A 23,347-nucleotide genomic window follows, 5' to 3' on the forward strand; every position below is an offset into this window, starting at 1 on the left:
AATATTAAAGTTCCTGAAGTACTGTTAGAAGGAATTAAAATACAAGAGTTGTAATGCTTAATTAGAACCCAAACATCACTCAAAATGGAGAGCAAAACCATTGTTCTAACTTGTGATATATTGTGCCCCCTTTTCCTTTCCAGAGATTGATTGACAGAATTTGGAATTGACAGTTCTTGGGACTATGCAGTAAACACACACATTATCCTGTTTTCATAATGGATTTTTTTAATGCGTACAAAGATTAAGGTGCAGCTAATCAACCAAGAAAAACTAGAAAGCACATCAAGAGAAACAGCTGGCTGTAACACAGAGCAGAATGAGAAGTGCCAAAAGTGACAGAGAGCACAGGGAAGGTTGGCCGGGTGTCATGGACAGGTGAGGGGGAACCATGTGGAAGATCACCACATTTGACAGGACCACAGCCCATCCATGGGGAACTGAACTTGAAAGGCCAACAGTGCCAAGGGGACTGTATTGGTCTTACTATGTAAGGCTAATGGCATCTAGGTGGTGGTTCACAAACACCAAATTTAGGTGCAGATGTTATGGAAGTGAAACCAATGAGGAAAAGTAATCTGGAGTGTGGCACTGGATAGACGAGAGACAACAGTCTGCTGTGGGGAAGACCATAGGTGTGGATCAGCTACTGGTGACACCCACTTCTGTACAAATATGGGGAGGCTGTGTGTGCAGGGGTATACATGACCCAAAAGCAAGCACCTGATATGCAAGAACCAATTGCTGATGGCTAAGAACAGGATCAGGCAGTTTGTACTGGTCTTGTTCATGGGTGGGCTGCTTGTGCTGATGTGGTGCCTGCAGAGGCACTGCTCACCTGTAGGCATGATCCTGGTGGTCATCCATGCCAGTCATGAGGACTGCATGCTCAGCCTCATGGGGAGCTGGACCAGGGGACAGCAGCAGCCTGGTGCTATCAGACCGGGATGGGAGGAATCCCCTTTGATCTAGATGGTCACCAATCTGCCCTCTCTTAAAACATTTTCTACATCTGACTAGCATTACTTTAGTTGTTCTACTTTAACCGAAACAATAACATATATATGTTTGAGAACTCATAAGGAGAATTACCATTCTATACATTAGGATCAGAAGGGTAAGAAGCGAAAGATACATTGGACCAGTCAGAAAGGAGGTCTGATGAAGCATGTAAAATATCCACCAGAACATTCTGGACATATGTAGCCAGTTGCCTTGCTCCAGTGCCAGCACTTGTTTGACACTATTTTATATCTGTGCTTCCTTGTATTGGGTAGTTGTGGTAGGTACTGTAGGGTCTGTGCTGCAACATTGCAAATTGTTGATAGACTGTTCAAGGAAACTGTTGTCTCTTCATGCCAGGAAAATTGTGCTAATGATACTGAACAGCAAAAACAAAAGATAATCTTTAAAACAAACTAATAAAACCATCAAACCCCAGAACTAACAACCTGTGTGAAGGTAACTTGTAGCATTAGACTAAGGAAGTTGATTAGTACAGGTTGCCTGTATTATGGAGACTTTGGCAACTTGTACCATATGCATGCCAAATGAATTCAAATTGTTGGGTTTTGTTTCTCTGAAGAGCTGTCTAACTAGCACACTTCTGAAGCACTACCATTTATATTATTGGCAGCAAAAGTCTGCTCACTCAAGAATACCACACATATTACCACAATTATGCAGTTCACATGAGCAAAAGGATTCCCTAAATGTTGTTTCAAAAAAACTACATCAGATACTAACAACTGCTTTTTTAGATACCGTGATGAAATTAATAACGGATCCTGGTTGATGTTATCAGAAAACAGTATAAAACTCAAAACTTCCAGAAAGAAACAGTCCTTTAAATTGTCCTTAAATTTGCAGACTACTTCCATGTTTTATCCTTTAATAAGATTGATGATAATGCCTGTTTTCCAGAGAAAGAAAAACATTTTGCTGATACTTCGTATAAACACTTGAAGAAAAAAATATTTCCTCTCCTATCTTTCAACGAAAGCATTTTTTAAAATAGCCTTATTCATCATTCTATGACAGCATTTAGAAAAGCACATTTATCCAGTTTTCCAAAAGCCTGGTCAAATGATACCATCCCCCTGAATATCATCCCATTTAAGTATTTTTATTACCAATATGATAACTAAAACCACTGATTTTTTATTCCACTTTTATACGGCAATCTAAATTGCTTTGAGTAATCTGTCTAACAGAGATAATTAGATATGTTTCATTAATATTTGCAAAAGGTTCTAAGGGCATATAGTGGATTAAGTCTGTTTTGCAAATGTGTTGCTTAGATTTCATGTTCCACATACTAAAGAAATAAGTAAGGTGTCACTTGACTTGCAGGAAGACAGGAATGGGAATGATCTGGTTTGCCACCATCTTCAATCCCTTCTGTTTTACAATCTATCATATAAACTGTGTCCTATATCCTCCTTTAAATATTTACCAATAATCAGTGTAAATACATTTTGGATTACTCAATGCAGTACTCTGGCTGTAAACCTGGATATTAACTCCATTCCTCTAATCTTTAAGGGTCTTTTCTCTTGAAATTTGAATGCATAGTGCCTTTAGGTGTTTTGCAACAAATTACTTTTTATTTTAAACATTTCTTGACTCTTCCTGGTGTTTGTTCTCTCTTGATCTTACTTTTGCTGTATCAGACAAATCTATGTGTTCTTGTCTCTCCTAATTTTTTTCCTGCACCAAAACCATTCTGCATTTTTTACAGTTTGAATCCTCCCTCTCAAATATGTCTAGCTGCAATAAATACTTCCCTATTGCTACAACAGCACTTTCCAGCAACATACCCAAATGATGAAACTTGGATTTCTCTCAGCAAATCAGCTAATAAATCAAGATTCCTCTCCTCAGTCATTTGAACAATTACTTTTAGATCATTGGGAAGATTTTGTTATTCATCGTTAATCATGTCTTTGTGTAAAGAGCACAGACATACACAGTAAAATTCAGAGGCCCCCCATTTCTCTTTTCTATGGATAAGGAGCCACTGTAGACTATAGATTCACTGTGGACTATAAATTCAGATGATTAAAAATGTCTTTAAATATGCAACACACTTTTTTTAATTCTTAGCATCAGCAAGTGTATTGTACAGTACAAGTGCAGGAGGTGTATATATGTGTGTATATACACAAATACATGTCTCTCATAGTCGCACAGTACTCTATGCAATCATGCTGAATCTTGAAACTGGGACTGGAATAAACCACTCCTAGCTTCTGCTGTGTCTCTCTCTCCTCTCCCTGTAAGTTTTTTCCCCGAGAATCCCCCTTAGTCTCATATATACCCACATTTAGCTCTCCAGTAAAAACAATGCTTTTCAGATTTATTGAAAGCAGTAGCCTTTCTATAATCCAGCCAACAGATCACTTGCAAGTGCTTTTTTGCAAAGCTATCCCAAAATAATTTTACAGTAGCAAAGTCAGGTGCCAGTAGGAGCTTAGCTATTGTAGCAGAAAGATCAGTCTGAGTTGTAAAACCTGCTACAGAAGCCAAATATTTTTTTTAGATGGTCCATGCTAACCTTTATGATAGCCTAGGAATGGAAACAATCCAAGGAATTTAAAAGCTCATTAGGGAGTAAGACACTGATTGGTCAGTGCAAACTCTTAAGTTTTACTATTCCATATAGCAGAAGTATTTAGCATTTGTGCCATATTCTATGAAAATTTTGCCAAATACTCAACAGAAAATCACTTTTCTATCATTAATATTTACATTAAAACATCATTATGACTTTCAAATATGGCACAATACTTAGTCTGGCAACGTGTGGATCATTTAGCTTTTTAATTTGTCACTGAATGGTGGTTATGAAAAATTAACATTCAGTTCTTAAGCTTTAACAGAGATTTGCAGAGGAGAGGGTGACAGTAAATCCCTCCTTAAAAAATTCACTAAATCTTTTCATGCTTTAGCTTTGCAACGCATAATGAGAATGTCATTTGAACATTTTGATGAGAAAGTCAATGTCTTTCTAGCATCTGCTAATGAAAATATAACCCCCTAGTACAAGAGGATCCCAATTTTATGTGGTAGACTTCCTGTGCTCCTGAAGTATAAACAAAAAACCCCAACCAAAACCAAACCAAACCAGCCAAATAAAAAGCCCCAAACCAAAACCAACAAAACCACAAACAAACAAAAAACAAACCAAAACAAAAACCACCAAACAATAACAAAAAAAAACCAACTCCAGTGACCAAAAACCAAAATTGAGAAAGTTTCTCTGGAGGTTCAGCTGATCAATTCTTTAAATTTGAGCTCAAAGTCAAACAACAGCACCATTAAGCTAACTGCTACCTGGGTTACTCACAATGCCAAATCTTGAGCATGGGCAGTCATTACAACCTTTCTTTCTAAGGCTGTCTGGGATATGCCAGCTGACTCTGAGTATATCTTGCTGGAAGCTTATGGAAAAAATCAAGCCATCCAACCAAACTTTCCCCTCCAGGCAGCTCTACATGAAGCTCTGTCCTGTCGCTCTCCCAGACGGCGCCCAGGCTTTCAGCACAGGGCTCAATTGCCTATGCAAGTCACAGAGGCAAGGCTGAGCAACCAGCTGTGCATCTATTACACATTATGTTCAGGTGATAAGGTTCCTCCTTCAGGAACAGTGCTCCCGAAGGCTCATGCCATGAAAGCAGCTGTTTCTATGATCTGCCCATTAGCTTGCACTTGCGTTAATTAATTCTAGTCAGGGAAACTAGCAGGACTGTCTCAAATGGAGCTTGAGTATATTGATGTCTGGATTTCTCTTACCAGGCACTGTTCAAAGCCTTTTGGAAGCTTCTGGTTAGTCATAGTGTGACATTCTGGGGAACCAAATCTTTCTCAAGACATAGCCACAATTTTGGCCTGGGTTTGAAGGCACTGAAACCCCTACTTTCTATATGTATATTTTAACTAAAAAGAATCCTGATTGGAAAGTTGCAACTTGTCAGTCTGTAACACCAATGCTATGCTATGCTCTTATGGTTTCCTTCTCAGAGATAAATCATTAGCACATACCTCCATAGGACACTGTTAAAAGGGTGGAACTGCATCTTCATTGGATGCTGGCAATAGGAATCATGCAACAAAACCACTAAATGTCATTACTATGAGCTGCTAGAATCAGCCTCTTGTGGTCCAACCCAAAATGTCTTTTATCAGTATAGCTTTTTACTAAGTCTCTTCTGTCCAGCTCAAGGCACTGACTGGAATAAACAAAACCAATAAAAATGGCAGAAAGAGGAAAACACTGCACAAAAGGGATTATAAGCAGGAACAGAAATATGAACCCCAGGTAAAATTGTTGTGGAATTTTGGTGGGAACCTGGTCAAGCCCAGGAACTGCATTATCTAAAAGAGCACTCCTGGGAAACCGTCTCTTTATCTTTGAAGTTGTTTCTTAAGGCACCTCCTCCATATACCCCTGACTTTCTGGTTTACCTTAAGTTTCATCAATGTTTCAGTATTTCTTCCTTCTACATTTGCTGGATGTTTATACCAGAAACTAACTTAACATGGGCATCTGGTTTTTTTTAATGGTTGAAGAGTGCAGCCATAAACAGACACTCTACACTCATTCCTACCAAATGTGCTTGGTACTCATCTCTTTAGGAACATACCAGTTACAATGACTTTTAGGTATATCTGCCATACTTATTATTGATTTTTAACAAATTATTTTCATCCCAAGATGCAAAGAAAAAAATTGCATCTCAACATGTAAGGAAGGACATTCTAACATAAAGCTGAGAGTCTGACAACTAGGACAATTGAAGCAGTGTCTCTTCATAAGAGCACAGATAAAAATCCTGTCTCTTTACACACACAGACCTAAGCTTATGCTCAAAATGTGCAGGGAACCAAAGACATCCAAGACTGCACAGACTCCCATAATCAAAAGCAGTCAACAAAATGTACCCTGACAAGGTAGGTAGATTCTAATTCCAATTGAAGAGGTACAGTTGTAGATCCATCTACAACCTAGTCTCATGAAATGTTTTCCAAGTGTCTTATCTGCTGTGCAAGGGTGGGAAGTCCATCCTGCCACAATAAATAAGAACAGCATTATTTCAAGACCAACCCCAAACTAGTAAGCACTAGTGGTGGGCAGCATACGCCTTTCATGTCAACATATTGTGAGCTCAAAATACTGAAAGAATATTCGGAATGCAGAAGCACTGCAGCATTTACAGCTGCCTAACACAGGATGAAAAGCTACAGGATGAATTGTTTGCACACTGGGCGCAGCTCACTTCCACTTCCCAGTTTGACAGAAAAGCAACTCTCCTATCAAGACAGGCTCAGAGACATGGGATTGTTCAGTCTGGAGAAGAGAAGGCTCCAGGGAGACATTAGAGCATCTTTCCACTACCTTAAGGTGCCCTACAGGAGAGCTAGAGAAAGACATTGGACAAGAGCTTTCAATGACAGAACAAGGAACAATGGTTTCAATCTGAAAGAAGCTAGATTTAGATTTAGATTTAAATTAGATATTAGAAGAAATTCTTTACTCTGAGGGTGGTGAGGAATTGGAAGACACAGATTGCCCAAGGATGTTTTGGATGACCCATTGCTGGAAGTTTTCATGGCCAGGCTGGATGCAGCACTGAGCAACATGGTCTAGTGAAAGGTGTCTCTGTGCATGGCAGGTGGGTTGGAACTGAGTAATCTTTAAGGTCCCTTCCAAGTCATTCTATGTCCCTAGGAACCAAATCAAAAGCCAATCTGAGAATGAAAAACAAACCAACCCTAAGCCACATAACTGATATCTGAAAACTACACATGCCAGCAGACATGCATTTCCAGTAGTTTAAATAAGTAGAAAAAGCTAGGAAAAAAGTCAGAGAGAATCAGAAAGATGTTAGGATTGATTAAAGCATCATCCTCTGTCTTCACTGAGTACCAATGTGGCCATCTGCACTATAACTTTAGAAGTACATTGCTCATTAAAAATATAACTTGATAGCAGAGCTTCAAATAACCTCTCCTAAGTGAACCAAAGATCACTTAAAAATTTAAAGAAAAATGGTGTTATTATGCTGTTAATTTTTTAAAATACGGCAAGATTTTTCCATGCTTTTTGTATCCTACATAATATGCCTATCCAGGTTTTAATTATGAAATGCTAAATAAATCCCATAAGCAAATGCTTATTTGTATCTGTCTGCTAAATTCCTACTTGTAATTCCAGCTAATTACTTCCCCCGTCAAGAAAATACTGTCTGAAGTCCCAAGCTGCCACAGAAGTAGCTCAATCGCTTTCATTTTTTATGTCTCCCAATGTTCAATACAGAAAATATAAATTCATTTGTCTATTGCTGGAAGAGCCAGAAATTTGAAATAATCTCTGCACTGTCAGCAGGTCTTTACCTTATGTGCTTAATCCCTGTTACCATGGAGATATTTAATTGCGCAGCGACACAGTTTGATTGGTTTATTTTAAATTGAAGTTCTTCTGTGGAACAGTCCAGGATTCCAGTGAACTTGAGATAAACGGCTTTCAAAATATTGCAGTGAGTCATAATGTTGTCAGTGACTAGATTAATTTGAGTTCAGTTGAACTATTTCTTTACCTAAATCTTATACATATATGACAACATACGAAATATGAGGATTCTTAGAATTATATTTGGGAGGTAAGAATTTTGAATATAATTAGGCAGTATTTTGTTGTAAGAAGGGAAATTAGAAACTAAATGAGAATTAAAATTCAGTAAACTTTTGGTAGTATCATCTTGTCTTTCTAAAATAAATTATCTTACTGTTCTACAGTATCCAGAAAGGACCTTTCACAGGAGGCTTATACTTGATTTTCTTTACAGAAAACTGTAAATATATTAATATGAGAGAAATTAATCCAACAGGATGAATTAGGCTTCTTAAGTGCTGGCTTTCATATACATCAGCATGCAGTTCTTTAGTATATTAATGTCTGCTGGGAATAGGGTTATTTCCTGGCATGGCATAAGACATTAGGTAACTAATTTTAAATTCTGTACATACACCATGATGAACTGGTAAACTTCAACTGTGCTATTTAAACAGCAGCAATATAGTGTGCTAATTCTCATACAGTTTTTGTGGTTTTTCGGCTCTATAACCCAGCTCCAGCACATTTTTCTCTCAATGTCGTAACTGCAGCTCTAGGGGAAGTTTTCACCTAGCCTTTTCTGTGAAAGGTCTCAATTCCATCACCAAGTATCAAAAGCTTTGCCTTATTTAATTTTTCAAGCTCATGGCCACTAAGGCCCCATGTACATGCTGCAGAAAACACCTTTTAGCTGTTTCTAGGGCTGTATTCCCCCCTTTATTTTTATATAGCCTAGTTTTATTTCATATTCAGAGTCTCTGTATTTGCATCAACTGGGATACCAGCATGTGACCCACGATACAACTTAGCTTCTCACAAACCCCTATGACTCTTCCAACCACTTGCATGGCTTTGCAGAGCTAGAACTTGGCACTTTTAATCTCAGCTCTGCAGGGACCACACTGTTTTACAAGAGAGATGTTTGTAAAAACAGACTCCAGTGGGGACTATCATTCTCACACAAACTGTTTGCAAGAATTAATTTGTTTTACCCTCCCAGGAAGGATAGTTTGGTGTACCAAAGCAATGCTTCTACAAAAGCATTTACATGCTGCAATTCACAGATGAGTTTCTGTCATTCCATATGAAACACCTACCTAGAACACTGTGTACTCCAACACATTAAATCTGAGGATTTAATGTTTGCACCTCTGTGTTAATGTACTCTGTGATCCTGGGTCAGGGTGTTTTGATTTTTTTTTCCTATACAGGTTCTGCTCTACAAGTGTTATTCCTTCCTAATCCACCTTCAAATACACAACAGTAATGGCGTTCCGGATGCAACACTTCTCTGAATTTCATTGTGTCCCCCTCCAGTTTGTGTTTGGAGAAAACACAGAGGACTAGCTCAGAAACACTAAATTTGCTGTAGCAGAGGCCCACAGTATGATTCCCTGTACTCCACTTAGGAATAATTATATCCAGGCAACCTAAGGCAAATAACTGAGCAAAAGCTGCTTCTTTTCTGAGAAGTCTCACCCACATTCACACCTTCTTGCATAACCCCCCTCACCTTTCTAGCGTGACATACTCTTGGTTCAGCCAGTCAGGGTTCTATGTACAGAGGGGACTCAAAAACTGCAAGCCAGAAGAGAGGGAGGGAGCCACGCTGCTGGGACTAGCTCCCGAGTTACAGCACTCTAACCAGGTTAGGTACAGCTGCCTTGCAATGCAATGGACTCTCCATTTTTCTATGCTCTAGTTAAAATAAAACAACCCCACAAACTGTCATCTCCTTCTATCATACCCTCCATTATAACAACAATTTATCCCAGCCAGTATTAACATCACTTCGTCTGTCATATTTATGACTGCCATATTTATGGCTAGAGCAACATCTCTTTGTGAAGGAAGGACAATTGTTAAATCATCCTCTCTTTTCAGGAGGTTGAGCTGATTTAGCAATACTTTCTTTTTCACCATACCCAAGTAGTGTCTAGGCAAACCACTGATAAACAGGTTGCTATATAATTTTCCTTCTTCTGCTTTCTAAATATTCAGGTTTGCTTTAAACAGTCACATGCATTTGTGTATCCCTGCTGCTGCTCATCTCTTCTAGACCCACTCCCCCTTCCACCATATGATCCTGTCCTTGAGTAGGTCAAACCCTTAGCAACAGAAAGCAAATTTCTATGCAGTCTGAAAGAAGCAGAGTAGCACTCTTTCTCTAACAGACTATTCATATCTATCACACTATTCATATCAACCATTCGTATTAGTGACAAGGGAATTAAAAAAAAAAAAACAAACATAAAAGAGATAGAAAAAATCAAAAATCAGACCTGTTGTCCGCCTGGTCCAGTATTCTTTCTCTGACAGCACTCAGTACCCGCTTCAGAGGAAGGTGCAAGAAACCTTGTAATTATAGAATAACCTGATTAATACAGGAAGTTTCGTCCTAGCCCTAGGCAGTCAGCAGCTGACTCACTCGCTTGTCTGAAACATAGGATTTTATATCTGCTCTAATTTTTTTAATCCCATGTAATTTAATAGTGAAAGTCTTATTACAAATGTACTTTGCAAATGTACATTTGAATCCTATGAAGCATTTTAGGCTTTACTGTAACCTGTAGCTGAGAGTTCTATTTGCTAATTATATAGGTTGTACTATTTTTATCAATGTTAAACTGCCTGCCATTCAATCTCATTGGATGTCCCTTTTAGGGACGTGGGAATAAGTGGGCCAGAGAGTGTGATTCCACTGCCTTTTCTCCCCTTGGCACCTCACCTGGGAGCGGAGATGCCAGAAGAGGTGCACGGCAGCCAGCCTTTGGCTCGAGGCGCTGAACCAGCGCACGGGCTGCCTCCACACACAGCCCTCACCTGAAGGAAAGGTGCCCTGCACGAGTGATGAGTGCCCTCATGAACGAAGCAGCAGCAGCTGTGCTGCTCATATTTTTGTGAATATCACATAAATCCCCTGTGAACCCAGTCAACATTGTTTCTGTACTTAGAGATGAAAGAATGCAATGTACTCAATAAAGTGCTATATAATATCATACCTACAGGGCAGAAGGTGGCTCCTGTGACTTCAAACTTTCATTATGGCCTTATGTACTATGGTAGTTTTAAGGTAAAATAACAATAGCCTTTTCAAAACCTAGAAAGATGAACAACACAGTAACAACAATCAAATCTTTCACTATATTTTACTTATATCCATTGATGGTTTTCAGAACCTTCAAACAGAGCTAACACCTACAGAACACGTACAAGAAGGTTGGGGTAGGCTAGATATAACAAAAGAAAATAATAATTAAAAAGGATTGCTGAATGGTCTGATCATCTTCTGTGCTTATTTATTTTGAAGTAAACTGATTAGCAGGCTGTGAGGCTCAGTTTTGCATCTGGTATAGATTAGTGGTCCTTAATAAGCAGGATGCTTGATTGATAGGCCATTAATATCATGAATGATTGTGTTGTGTCATTCCACACTGCTGCCCAGCTATGAGAACTGGGTGTACAGGCAGGAGCACACAGGCCAGACAGGATGCATGAAACAGGTGCAGAGGTGAACTTTCAGAAAATACAACTGAGTTCCTCTTCTAAGCACAGCAGGCATGAAAAGAGTAAGATGAAGACTACTAAAAAAATAATAGGTATTTGAATATAGAAGAATATCATAACATTGTTTTATTGCAAATAAATATTGTACCGTGTATGCTTTGAGAATTTAGGATGTTGTGAGCTACACTAGTTATCAAAGAACACAAACACATTACCTCTACTTTCTGTACAGGGCAAAAGCTGACATTTAAGGATTTTATTTTTCAGGAATAGCACAGCTACTAAGCCAAACAAGGACAACCTAAATGTAATGATTTCACAAGCCAAAAATCATGGAGATGATATATGGATAACATACCTTACAGAAAAGAATTAAGCTTTTTAAGAATTAAAGAATTAAGATACATCTGGAAGAAGTCGAATTATTTTTTGATACTAAATACAAAAGCACCAGTAAACAACAAGGTGTTCAGGATACCAAAATATGATATGACACAGAATCATTTAGTCTGGAAAAGACCTCCAAGTCCAACTTTTGACCGATAACCACTTTGTCAACTAGACCATAGCAGTAATTGCCACATGGAGTCATTTCTTGAATGCCTCTAGTGATGGTGACTCCACCTGGGCAGTGTATTCCAATGTTTTAATGACTCTTTCCATGAAAAAATTCTTCCTGATGTAGAATCTGAACCTCCCCCTAGTGCACACTGAGGCTATGTCCTCTCAGTCTGTCACTAGTTGCTTGGGAGAAGAGGAGAACCCCCATCTTGCTATAACTTTTTTACAGGTAGTTGAGAAGAGCAGTAATCTCTTCCTGCAGTCTCCTTTTCTCCAGGCCAAACACCCCAGCTCCCTCAGCATCTCCTCATATGATTCAACTCTCTAGACCCTTCACCAGCTCTGCTGCCTTTCTCTGCACAGGTTCCAGCACCTCAATGTCTTTGTTGAAGTGAGGAGCCCAGAACTGAACACGGGATTCGAGGTGTGGCCTCACCAGTGCCAGTACAGGGGGACAGTTACCTCCCTGGTCCTGCTGGTCACACTATTTTTGATGCAATCCAGGAGGCTGCTGGCCTTCTTGGCCACCTGGGCACTCATCACCTCATGTTCAGCCTACTATAAACCAACACCCTCAGGTCCTTTTCCACTGGCCTGCTTTCCAACCACTCTCCCTAATCCTATTGTGCTGCAGGGAGTGTTTTGACTGTAGTGCAGGAGCCAGCAACTTGGACTTGTTCTGACTATCCAGGAGTGACCCTGTAACATTCACACCACCTAAGCTGGGACCAAGGTTCCTTCACAGCTACACATCCCACACTCATAGTCAGACCAGGTTTCCTCACCAGCTCGACCCCAAGTTTTCCATAGCAGAGTCTCATGGGTTCTGATGCTCAGAATCATTTAATCATGGTGCAATAACAAAATAACAGCTTGAGCTGGATGCCTCTGAGGAGAGGCTCTGGAAAAAGGAAACCTGGGCTTTCATACCCTTACAGTCTAAGCACAGGCAAGTCTGTGCTTAGATCCTTGGCTCCTGCTGTGTCTCCGAGTGTCCAGTCACTGGCTGGGCCACAGGTCCCTGTGCCCTTTGTTATGCAAAGGGTTGGCAGTTCATGGCCTCTTGCCTGTAGTGCCAGCTCCCACCCCACAGTTCAACCTGCAGTTCACACTGCTGCTGCACACCGAGCTACCTGCCCTGAGTGTATTCCTCAACACAGCCTCACACCACTGGCCTCACCCCATTCATCCAGCCTGTCCAGATCCCTCTGCAGAGTCTTCCAACCCTCCAGCAGATCAACACTCACACCCACCCCACTTAGTGTCATCCATACACTTACTGAGGGTGCCCTTGATCCCCTCAACCCAATCATCAGCAAAGATATTAAACAGGACTGGCTCCAGGACTGAGCTCTGAGGAACCCCACTAGTGCCTGGCCTCCATCTGGATGTGATACCACTTACTATTATTCTCTGGGCTCAGCCACCAAGTCAGTTTTAATCCAATCAAGAGAGCACCTGTCCAAGATGTGGGCTGCCAGCTTTTCCAAGAGAATGCCACGCGAGACAATATCAAAGACTTTGCTGAAGTCCAAGTAGTCTACATCCTCAGAGTTTCCCTCATCCACTAGGTGGGTCACTTAGTCATTTCAACTGCTCTAGCAACCACATCATATTAACATAAGTAAAATTCAGAAAGACTTTTGACAAGTAGTACTCTCCCAGTTCTGCTGTGCCCTCTGGAGACTGACCCGTGGTTTCAAGCCAAGCAGTAACAATGCTGCAGGCTTTCATCTCTGGGTGTGCTTCCTTTAATTTCTTGCCTGGGATCCCAACTGTTTGCTCAGTTTGTTCCAGACTGGAGCACAGAAGCAAGCTAATATGCACAAAGTACAGATGGTCAGGGTCCTTGGAGTCAAACAGGGAGCAAACAGAAGTGGAAACACAGACAGACCCCATCAGCCTCTCCCAGGCAATAGAAGGAATAAGTAAACACAACCAATAAAAATAATAAAGCAAAATAAAGTAAACACAACCAACAGCACCTCTTGCAAACAAGGTTATGGCAATAAACTGACCTAACAGACCCCTCTGTATCGAGAATCTAGTAACTAACAACACCTTGGTGGAACCAGTGTTACTCCAAGTTCACATGAGAAGGGCTACACTTCCTTTCAGCTAAGTTTATTTCACATTCTTTGGTCTTTATTTGAATGACAGAAGTCAGATCCATGAAAATACCAAAGTGCCTTGTTCCTTAGGAATTAAACAACAATAGGAATCAAAAAGGCACGACTTCTAAAGGCAGTGAATGCTGTTTCAACTTGCACCTTAAAATGCAGTTGCAGGGCAGCTTAAGACAATACAACTCTGTTCCAATCCTGTTCTCAAACCAGTCAGATATTTCAGTGTGGCAGTAATGCTGCTCATCACCTGGTATTAGCCATGGTCTGGGCAGGAGGCTGCAAAGGCTGACCTTCAGAGGATTCTTCCATGCTAAACTATACTGCAACTTCATCAGACCATGCAAAGGACTGGCTTAGAGCAAAACCAACATAAAATTTATTGCTTTCTCCATAAGACTGACTTTTTATTAGCTATTTATTTCCTTCTATCAACTTCCCACCAGATCTGACAAGCAGTGAGATTTCCACAAGGGAAAGGACAAAAATGTACAGGTCCAAAAATCAACAAGATCACAGCAGTGGCACAAATAGGGACCTAAAACTGCCATGAGGCTAAACCTTTTGTATACAAAATCAGCCAAAACCTTCTGCTCTTCTGCTCCACATACTATCACTCTGGAATACTATAGTCACACAAAACCATTTTTAGTAAGTGTCATGCTTTTATTTAAATTAATGTTACAGAATTTCTCATAATCATACACTAAACAGCATATATAAATAATGCAAATAAAATATTTAGGACTTGAAAGTGGTTAAATATACCATATTCAAATTATTTCATATTAAAAGTCCAGCTTGATACAGTTTGTGGAGTACAGAAACATGCTGGAAGAATACTAGATAATTGCCATCCTGAAATATATTACTGAATGCTAATACTGAAATGTATTACTTATCACATAACGCTATTTCAAGTAAAAGGGGCAAGTTAAAAGGGAATGGGTGAAGTTCTGAAACTTCAATTTACTGTGCCCTAAACTTAAGAAAAAATATTTTAGAGGTTTGCAAAATGACCCTGGTTGTGCCATCTGTGCAGAAGAGATAATGAATTGATAGCAACATCTGAAAATATTTTGATAAGAGATTCTTCTCACACTTTTACAAAAGCACTGCCTGGCAATGGAAGCTGCCCCTGATTAGCTCATATCATAAGGACTTCCAGAGATTTGAAAGAAATCAAATTTGCTTCAGCAGAAGGAATAAACATCTCTTCCCATTCATACCTTAAAAGCATTTGCACCAACACTATATAATTACATTTCATTTCACCAGAAGATTCTCGTGGATTCTCTATTCCTTCCACAATTTCAAAATTACAATAAGTCTGCTTGCAGTTGAATGGATATGTACATATGGCCCAAAGTAAATTATTTAATTAAAAAGCAGTTAATGTTGCTATGAGTTATGCTACTTCTTTGTACAGAACTCATGCATACATTTTATTATGATAATACCTGGCTTATACATCTTTAATCAAAACCAAGCAAATATTTGAATTGCTTTTTCTCCTTCAGTGTGATGCAATTTGTTAATCTGCATGTCTATAAAAAGTCTCAGACACAATAAAAAATGCTATCTCACTGATCTATCTCCTTTCTTTATTGGCATAATTGTCAAAAATCATCTCACTATATCATTCCTAAAATCTAGATATGAAAATGAAGGAAAGAAAATTAAATTCTCTTTGTATTTATATAGTTCTATGTAGTATTTGCAAAAACAGTTGTTTTGAAAGCCAGAGAGAGTTTCTCTGCCAAATAACAGTTGCTGTAAGGACAGATACCATGTATAACTCCACAGAGGAATTGCTGGAAAGTCATTTTCTATTAGTTGTATTTAGGCTTTGATCACTCTCCTAAAACCAAGATATATGCAATGGAACTACCCAGTGACATTGTAGTATCCACCTGGGCTGATGTTCCCTATAAAGGTGGATGGCTGGTGACTTGGTGCAGCAGTACATGGTTCCAAAGGGTTTCCTGATTGCATTCCAAAAGCACTGCCTTTTATTGCACTCCCGAGGAACATCATTTCATGTAAGATGCATTACTACTCTGGAAGCACATCTGTGCACATGCTACAGCCTATGCTGTTGCTTTAAAACATTTGATACTACATGAATATGTACTACAGGAATGTGTACTATAAACCATGCAATGTGTAGGTATGTAGCAGTGTTCAGCTTGCACTTGAAACTGCTCAGAGGTTCCAGTGTGTTGTAAAGTCTGGCACAAAACATCAAAGGCTTCTACAGATCAGCTTCTACAGAAGCCTCATGCTCTTCACCTCTCTGACTATGTTTCTCCATATAGCCTGCTATCCACACACAGAGAAAAATGAAAGAGAGACCAGAGCCCAAAACAGAATGAAAAACAAGTACCTTGTAAGAGCATAAGAAAAATAACCCAAAACAACCACCCCAACAACAAAACCACCACAGGCTAATATTACTTAAGGCATAATTTGGCACTCCCTGTTACGGTTTTTATTTTTCCAAGATGCAGTTTTCTCAATTTAAGAGAAGGATGCAGCACTTTAAGGTACTAAAAACCTCTCCAAAAAAATAAACAAAATAATCATTATCTACAGATGTTTAGTAAACATTCCCAAATTGCAAAATTCATGAGTACTAAGGCACTTCGTTTTGTAGTGTAGCTGTAAGCTACAGCTGTTGACAGCTACACAACAAGTGCAGCACCCCATTACGTGACCAGTGAGAAAAGAGGAGCAATCAAATGTAGTGTCTGTCCTCAGAATCAGGAGATCAATCCTCCAAATGAATCTCATTCACACAGATGAGAACATACCAACAGTCTGCAGAAAACAAGAATGAGATGTGCAGGTATCTTCATTAACCTGAGTAACAGGAACAACAGTCTCACATCTGCACAGTACTTCGGGGCTCACCTATGCTTCTTGACAAGCCAAATTAACTCAGGCAGAAAACCCATACTAATACAGTTTTATTGTGCCTGGCATTCAGCTTCACATTGTCCATCTTTCAGACATCTAAAGCGTGATAAATACTTGTTGAAGCAAGAAAACATTTCAAAGTCAGCTTCTGAGACCTCATTAACCCAGAAAATTTGTTCCAATTTGGACAGGTCTGAAATTGCTCTAAATCTTGAAAGCCTTCAGGTCACCAGGCTGCTACAAATCTTGCTTTGGCTCCAAAAGCAAATGCCTCCTAGGAAGCCAAGGCAGAGCCCGTGGGCAAAAGGGCTAGGGAAGGGAAGCACAGTAATAAGGATCTTCAGTTTTATGCTTTAGAATTCTTCTTTTTTTACAGTTGAAGGATCTTGAGAGAATTAAAGACTTTTAACAGTCAATTAGAAATATGTTTGATCCTTCAACTCTGTGTTAAAAGAATTCTAATTCTCACCCATTACTTTTTCAAGTACCTGCAAGTTTCTAAATAGGCTGATAAAGACAAAAATCAAATAATTTAAAAACCCCAAAACTTCACAAGAACAGAATCAAAATGCTGAATGAAACGTAAGCTAAAGCAATGAATGCCAAGCAGTCAATGGTTCTGTGAACCCACTACCATCACCCTATTTAGTGAAGTTCCAAAGGCATCAAAGAGTACATTTGCTAGAACACCAAAATGTATTTTATCCAAGTCACCTCAGTGATTTAAAAAAAATAATTATGCACAGTTTACAATGGGAAAAGAAAAGCCAATAATGTTTACAATTATATCATAGTCATATATGATATAGTCAGTTTACATTATATCATAGTCATTGACATTTATTTTTTAAACCAGAGCTAAAAACTCTGAGAAGGCTAAGAATTACTATATTTACTATACAGGATCCAAGCATCTTATTACCAGTATAATGAATGTATTAGACAAACCAAAAGACCTCACACTGATGCCTTGGACTGGTGACCTGAAACAGAGGCTAGACAAAATTAAGAGAATAAATGCAGGTATTTATTGAAGGCCTTCAATAGATACACCTTGGGCAGTCAGAAGCCTCCAAGGGGTTTCACCCAGGGTGGACAATGGTCACGAGTTTTTCATACAATTAAAAGTTTGGTCCATTTACATACCAGGGGTTAATCTTCCAATTACAGTTTCAGCTAATGAAGTAATTTATTCCAAGTTTCCCCCCCCACTTCACTGTTTACATCTTTCAAGGCCTGAGACAATAAGGTGTCCCTCAATTTCAGGCCTACAGAGAAATTGTTTTGTCTGAATAAAATGGAAGAACAGTAGCTGACAGGCTGTGGAGTTTTAGAGTTATACACTAGAGCAGTACAGGATCTGAAAAATGTAAAAAGCTAAATCCCAAGGCATCAACATGGCAGAGACAGAGGAGAGTTAGAAGTCTCAGTCAGAACTGACCTTCTGCAGCATTCTTTAAACATGGCATTTTTATTTTTTATTTATCTTTTGTTAATGACCTTCCTTGTAATTCTCTTAAGAATTACAGGTCCTTCTATTATCAACATTCTCTTGACCAAATGAAGTAAGCAAGTACCAAAGCGAAGTGCAGAAAGCAGAGTCTGAGCTATCCCTGTGCCATAAATCAAAGCAGTGAACACTAGCTGTGTAGGGCTGAAGCAGGAATTAGGATTCCAAGGCGACACAGTTGAGAGCAGGCTGCAGCGCTGGGCCCCACACTGCACAGCTCATGCTGCCTACTTACCTGATGAAGTAGTCTCTTCCATCTCTGTTTGCCGTCATCTCCCATCCATAAGGTGTCCCCTGGTTCAAGCTCCAGGTCCCTGAAGGGTGAGGCCAGCCTGAAGACTTATTCCTGTGGCTGCAATTTTGAAAAATGCAGAGGGGAAAAGACAGGAGAAAAAAAAAGTTACTTCTCTCTTGTACTTCACATGATTCACTTGACATCCAAGTACTTTCATAGTTGTGAAATACAGAGCCAAAACCCAGGCAAAGGAACAGAGATTAGCAGATCTATTTACATTTATGATATTCTTTCAGTCAGTAGAAAGATATGCTGTCATTTCTAACAGTCCGAGTTCAAACCTTTGGTTGGTGTATTTGTCATTCTCCATCAGTCCCACATACACAGTGCTAATTTTCAGTAGTTTTTAATAAAAGGAACGGGAAGAATTTTCATTCATCACCATTCTGTGTTCAAATTCCAGCTCTCAGCACAGTTTTAGGGAAAAAAATTATCCATCAAACCAAACTACCCACGACATCACTGGAGATCACACACACAGTGCAACACCTGGCATGAGAAGGAGCATCAACCTTCTGTCTGTTAGGAAATCATTTTTTATTTCTTGTGCTGGAATGAAGGAAGGCCATGACACTGCTGCATAACACACTAAACCGACTGAATATATATTTTGTTGCACTTGATCATTATCCATTAAGCCGTCCCACCAAATAACCTTTAAAAGGCTGCAGCATCTCTGAGCCCACACACTGTTATATCCCACTGCTCCAGCACACTCTCCTAATATTCCCACTCCCAAAGAAGGGCCCAGCAGCACTCCCAAGTGACAGTGTGTCCCCAGTTATCTGAAATATTTTGTGAGGTACTTTCTACTGACTCCATATAAAAAAGATTCAGCTAGCAAGGATCCACCATAGTTTCCCACAGGAATCCTCAACATTTGCACACATGCTTTTCCCCTCACTCGCAGGGATTAAGCTAGATATCTCTGCACATCCCCACTTTCCCCTGTGAGACTTAAGAGGTTCAGAAGACAACAAACCAGTGTTTTAACAAAACTAGTCAAGCCATTAATATCTATGTACAATCTGAAAAAGGGAAAGAGCAGAAGAGGAGGCAGGGCAACCAACAAGGCCAGCTAAGAGTATGTGACAGGCAAATAGGAATGAGCACCCAACACTGAATACAATCCGAAATTTTGACATCAAAACCAAAAACACATAAAATAAGAGTATATTTTGAATTAGTTGTCTTCCCTGTTTCTGTCTTTTCTCCACTCATCAAATATATTACAGCTTAGTTTTATGTGCTAGATTTATTAAAGTTCAAATTGTAGCAAGGAATTTACTATCTCTTATCACAGACAGAGACATAAGAACTTCTTTGCTTTAGAGAAACAGAGCACAATGTAACCTGACAAACTCTCCTGAAGGAACGGAATTGGTCTCCATGGACAACTCAAAAATTGATTGTAAATTGCAAAATTCAATGAAGTTGTGCATAGTTAATCTTTCCCAAAGGGAGAATGCATCATTAAAAACAAACTAGCTGCTTCACCCTCCCCCTTCATTTCAAGGATTAATCACAATTGAGAAAAAATATAGTGCTTCAAAATATAATTTACATGTAAAGTAGAGCATTACAATGGAATGCTAGGTATCATTTGGTTTATCAATTACGTTAAGTACTCTATCTTCAAGGAGTAGAAAAACATTTCTGTTAGCATATTCAAACACTTTTTATTTGCCATAGGGCATGGCTTAAGTCTAATATTGAAAATGCTAGAACTCTTAAAACAATTACAGTTCTTCAAGGCTAATCAAAGACATAAATGTCAGATATGCTACAGTACCCCAGATAAATGCAATTAGTCCATTTCTGTTCCAAGGAACTGATTAGAAAACAGTCATACAAGGAACAAATCCAATATACTTTCAACACTCTCTCATCCAGTTTCTTGTTAAACTGAGCATAAACATTCCTTTTTCTCCATATGCTTGAGAGACAAAGAAAGGGTCCCTTCTTTTAGACAGGAGCCACTCTACAACGTGAGAATGTCAGCTTAACTACATCTACAGACTTCAAATAACACTTCAGAGTATTTGGTATCCTAACCACTGCTGTTAACTAAATACACTGGAACAAAACCTTTTTTATCAAGACTATATAAATGAATAGCCATCCATTTAACAGTTTTCGTTTTAATTAGATGTGTTTCACAAACCCTGTGCTATAGTTTCACCATCTGTTAAATGGATACAGTGACATTTAAATTCCCAAGTAAAGTACATCAAACTATCACATAATTTGTAGGAGCACAGGACAGTGATGGTGATCAATATTATAACTCTCAGCACTCAAATTAAGGGCTCATCTTTGTATGGATTATAGCATTAGTGGATGTTAAGGTAAACCTCACTCCCTTGAAAGCTTTCTTTGAGCCCTTAAAACAGTAATGGTGTCACAACCATATCATACATGATGGGTAATAACTGTCCTACTTAACTATAAATATGTCTACATGTGATCTACTCCTCCAGACTTTCTTATAATCAGTGGGATACAAATTAGCATTTGAGACACTGTATGCACCTACATTAGATGTGTGCAAATTCACAGTGGCTCCACAGGGGAAAAAAGACATAATTTTTCCTATAGCTATTGTGCAATTCAATAATAAACACTCAAGTCAAAGCAATAAAGCAAGGTCTTTACACTCAGAGGTGACTAGGATTCCCAGATGCCTGTACAGTCTGAGAAAAGGAGCAAGTAAACTGCACTTTTTTCTACACCTCCCTTCACTTGTTGAATATAAATTCTGCTTGTCAGCAAGAATTCTGTTCAGTGGCCACTATGAAGGGCAAAAGATGGCAAAGAGGAGATAAATGCCAGAAATTATAAGCAAGTCGGGCATTTCACTTGGGGGAAGAACAAAGTCATCTTGGTAATCTTTAAGTCAAGAGGATACCTTAGTGTTGAGGAAGATCATCAGGCCCTGGGAGATCCCAGTGCAAATCCTGCCTCCATGCTGGTGATCTTGGATAAATCCCTCAGCTCATTGATCACCATTTGCCACTTCCATTCTGCACAAGCAAAGGAGGAGCACACCAAGACCGCCTAGATTTATGGAATATTTGTACACTTACAAAGACCAAAAGGACAAAGAAGAGTGCACCTTCAGTTTCAGCAAGCCTGGCAGCAGAGGCAGCACTGGCACTGCTGTTGCCCACTGCCTGCTGTCCATCACCTCCCTGCCTGCTCACAGCAATGGGACTGGCTGCTGGAGAGCCTTTTGGAGCACAGATCCCAGGTGTCTATCTTCACTGGGCAAGCTAGGCCAGCATCATGCCAGCAGAGTCTGAAAACAAGGCAGATTAGCTAAAATATCCCCTCAACCTGCTCCTGAAATTCCTGCTGCGGAAATGTAAAAACCTGATCTCTCCAAATTGCTTCACATTAAACAATCAGTTCATTAAATCACCGAAGTGGTGAGTACTGAAGTGGTGTGTAAGGAATCAATGCAGCCTGTGGAGGAACGTTCTGATTGATAATGCCATGGCTCTGCCACAGCGAATATCTTCAGGTCAGCCTTTTTTCTGCCCTGTGCTTGAGGAATGACCTGAAGCATGAGATCATAAAGGAAAATCTCCTGCAGTTTCACTTGTATCAGTGATATGCTCTTCATGTGATATGCAGAACATACTCAGCATAAACCATGCCTCAACAAGAAGTGCAAATCTGTAGTATTATCCACTTCTTTTTTAAAGATCAAAACTAGAACAGTTTGAATTTTTAAAGCATACTATTAAAGCCTAATGTCCAGAACAGTTCAGAGTACTAATGATGAACACAGAAAGTAACACCATTTCTTCTTTCAAGTGTGAAAAAAAAAGTTTAAATAGGTTGAAAAATTCAATTAAAAAAAATAGTATCTACAGAGTCAGCCACTAAGTATGTAATATTGCCCAAAACATGTTGGTTTTTTTTTTAACTAGCAATTGGAGATTCCTCTCAATAGGTCTTTGCTATAGAAATCTTGACAGACGTTTTAACTGTGCCACCTCTAGAGCCCAAGCCTGTTAATTTTGTTTTAAATGTAGCACTTCTCTAAACTAGTGGAAATTAAGCTCTCAGCCTGTAATTTTAAAACAGCATAAACAGACACTGACACAAAAGCAGTATTCCCATTCTTCTAGCATCTTCTGCTTCACATCACAGTTGCTCCTGTGCCAATGAAAGTAAAATGGTTCACCTTAAAATCAGCTGCTATTTTTTTTCCATCCAGATTAATCTCTGCTTACTTCATGGCCTCACAGATGGTCACATGGCAGCAAAAATGAATGGTAAAACAAAAACTGCATTCTTCAGATCATCCTTAGGCAGAGACAAGACAGAAAGCACTCACTTAATGTCTCAGTTGCATTTAGAATATTTAATGTCTAATGGGGCACAACACTCAGCACACAGTTGGGGCATGTCTTCCAAAATGTTCCCATCAAAGCAGCTCCCTTTGAAACCTCCTCCTTCAATAAAACTACGAAAAACAATTCAAAACAAAACAAAACAAACAAACCTTGGCTTTTTTTTTTCACTGCATTATTTTTTTGCAGTGTTGCTTTTAGTTAATATCTTATAGCTCACAGACTATCAGAAACTGAAACTATCCATACGTTTTCTGACAAAAATTTTCATAATTGTTTAAAATCTCTGCAGAACAATATGAAGCCCTATGATCTTCCTAAATACAAGTAATTTGAAATATTAATACACTACACATACTTTCTCTGCAGGTATTAGTAACTTTTTAAGCATCTACCTTGGATTTCCTCAGCTGAATTAAAGTAGTGGAAGGATTATGTTCTAATCTTCTTTTATAG

The 23,347-nt window shown here is 39.2% G+C and overlaps 1 protein-coding gene across 1 annotated transcript in view; it reads right to left on the minus strand.

Annotated features, from left to right (window-relative positions):
* Positions 1–23,347, minus strand: part of FRMPD4 (FERM and PDZ domain containing 4) — a 299,756-nt gene that overhangs the window by 96,028 nt on the left and 180,381 nt on the right. The window contains exon 2 of the mRNA XM_058828019.1: positions 18,471–18,587. Within this exon, the coding sequence (XP_058684002.1) occupies positions 18,471–18,587 (117 nt within the window). The remainder of the gene's footprint in view (positions 1–18,470; positions 18,588–23,347) is intronic.

The sequence above is a fragment of the Poecile atricapillus genome, chromosome 1 (genome assembly GCF_030490865.1).
Source record: "Poecile atricapillus isolate bPoeAtr1 chromosome 1, bPoeAtr1.hap1, whole genome shotgun sequence".
Classification (NCBI taxonomy): domain Eukaryota; kingdom Metazoa; phylum Chordata; class Aves; order Passeriformes; family Paridae; genus Poecile; species Poecile atricapillus.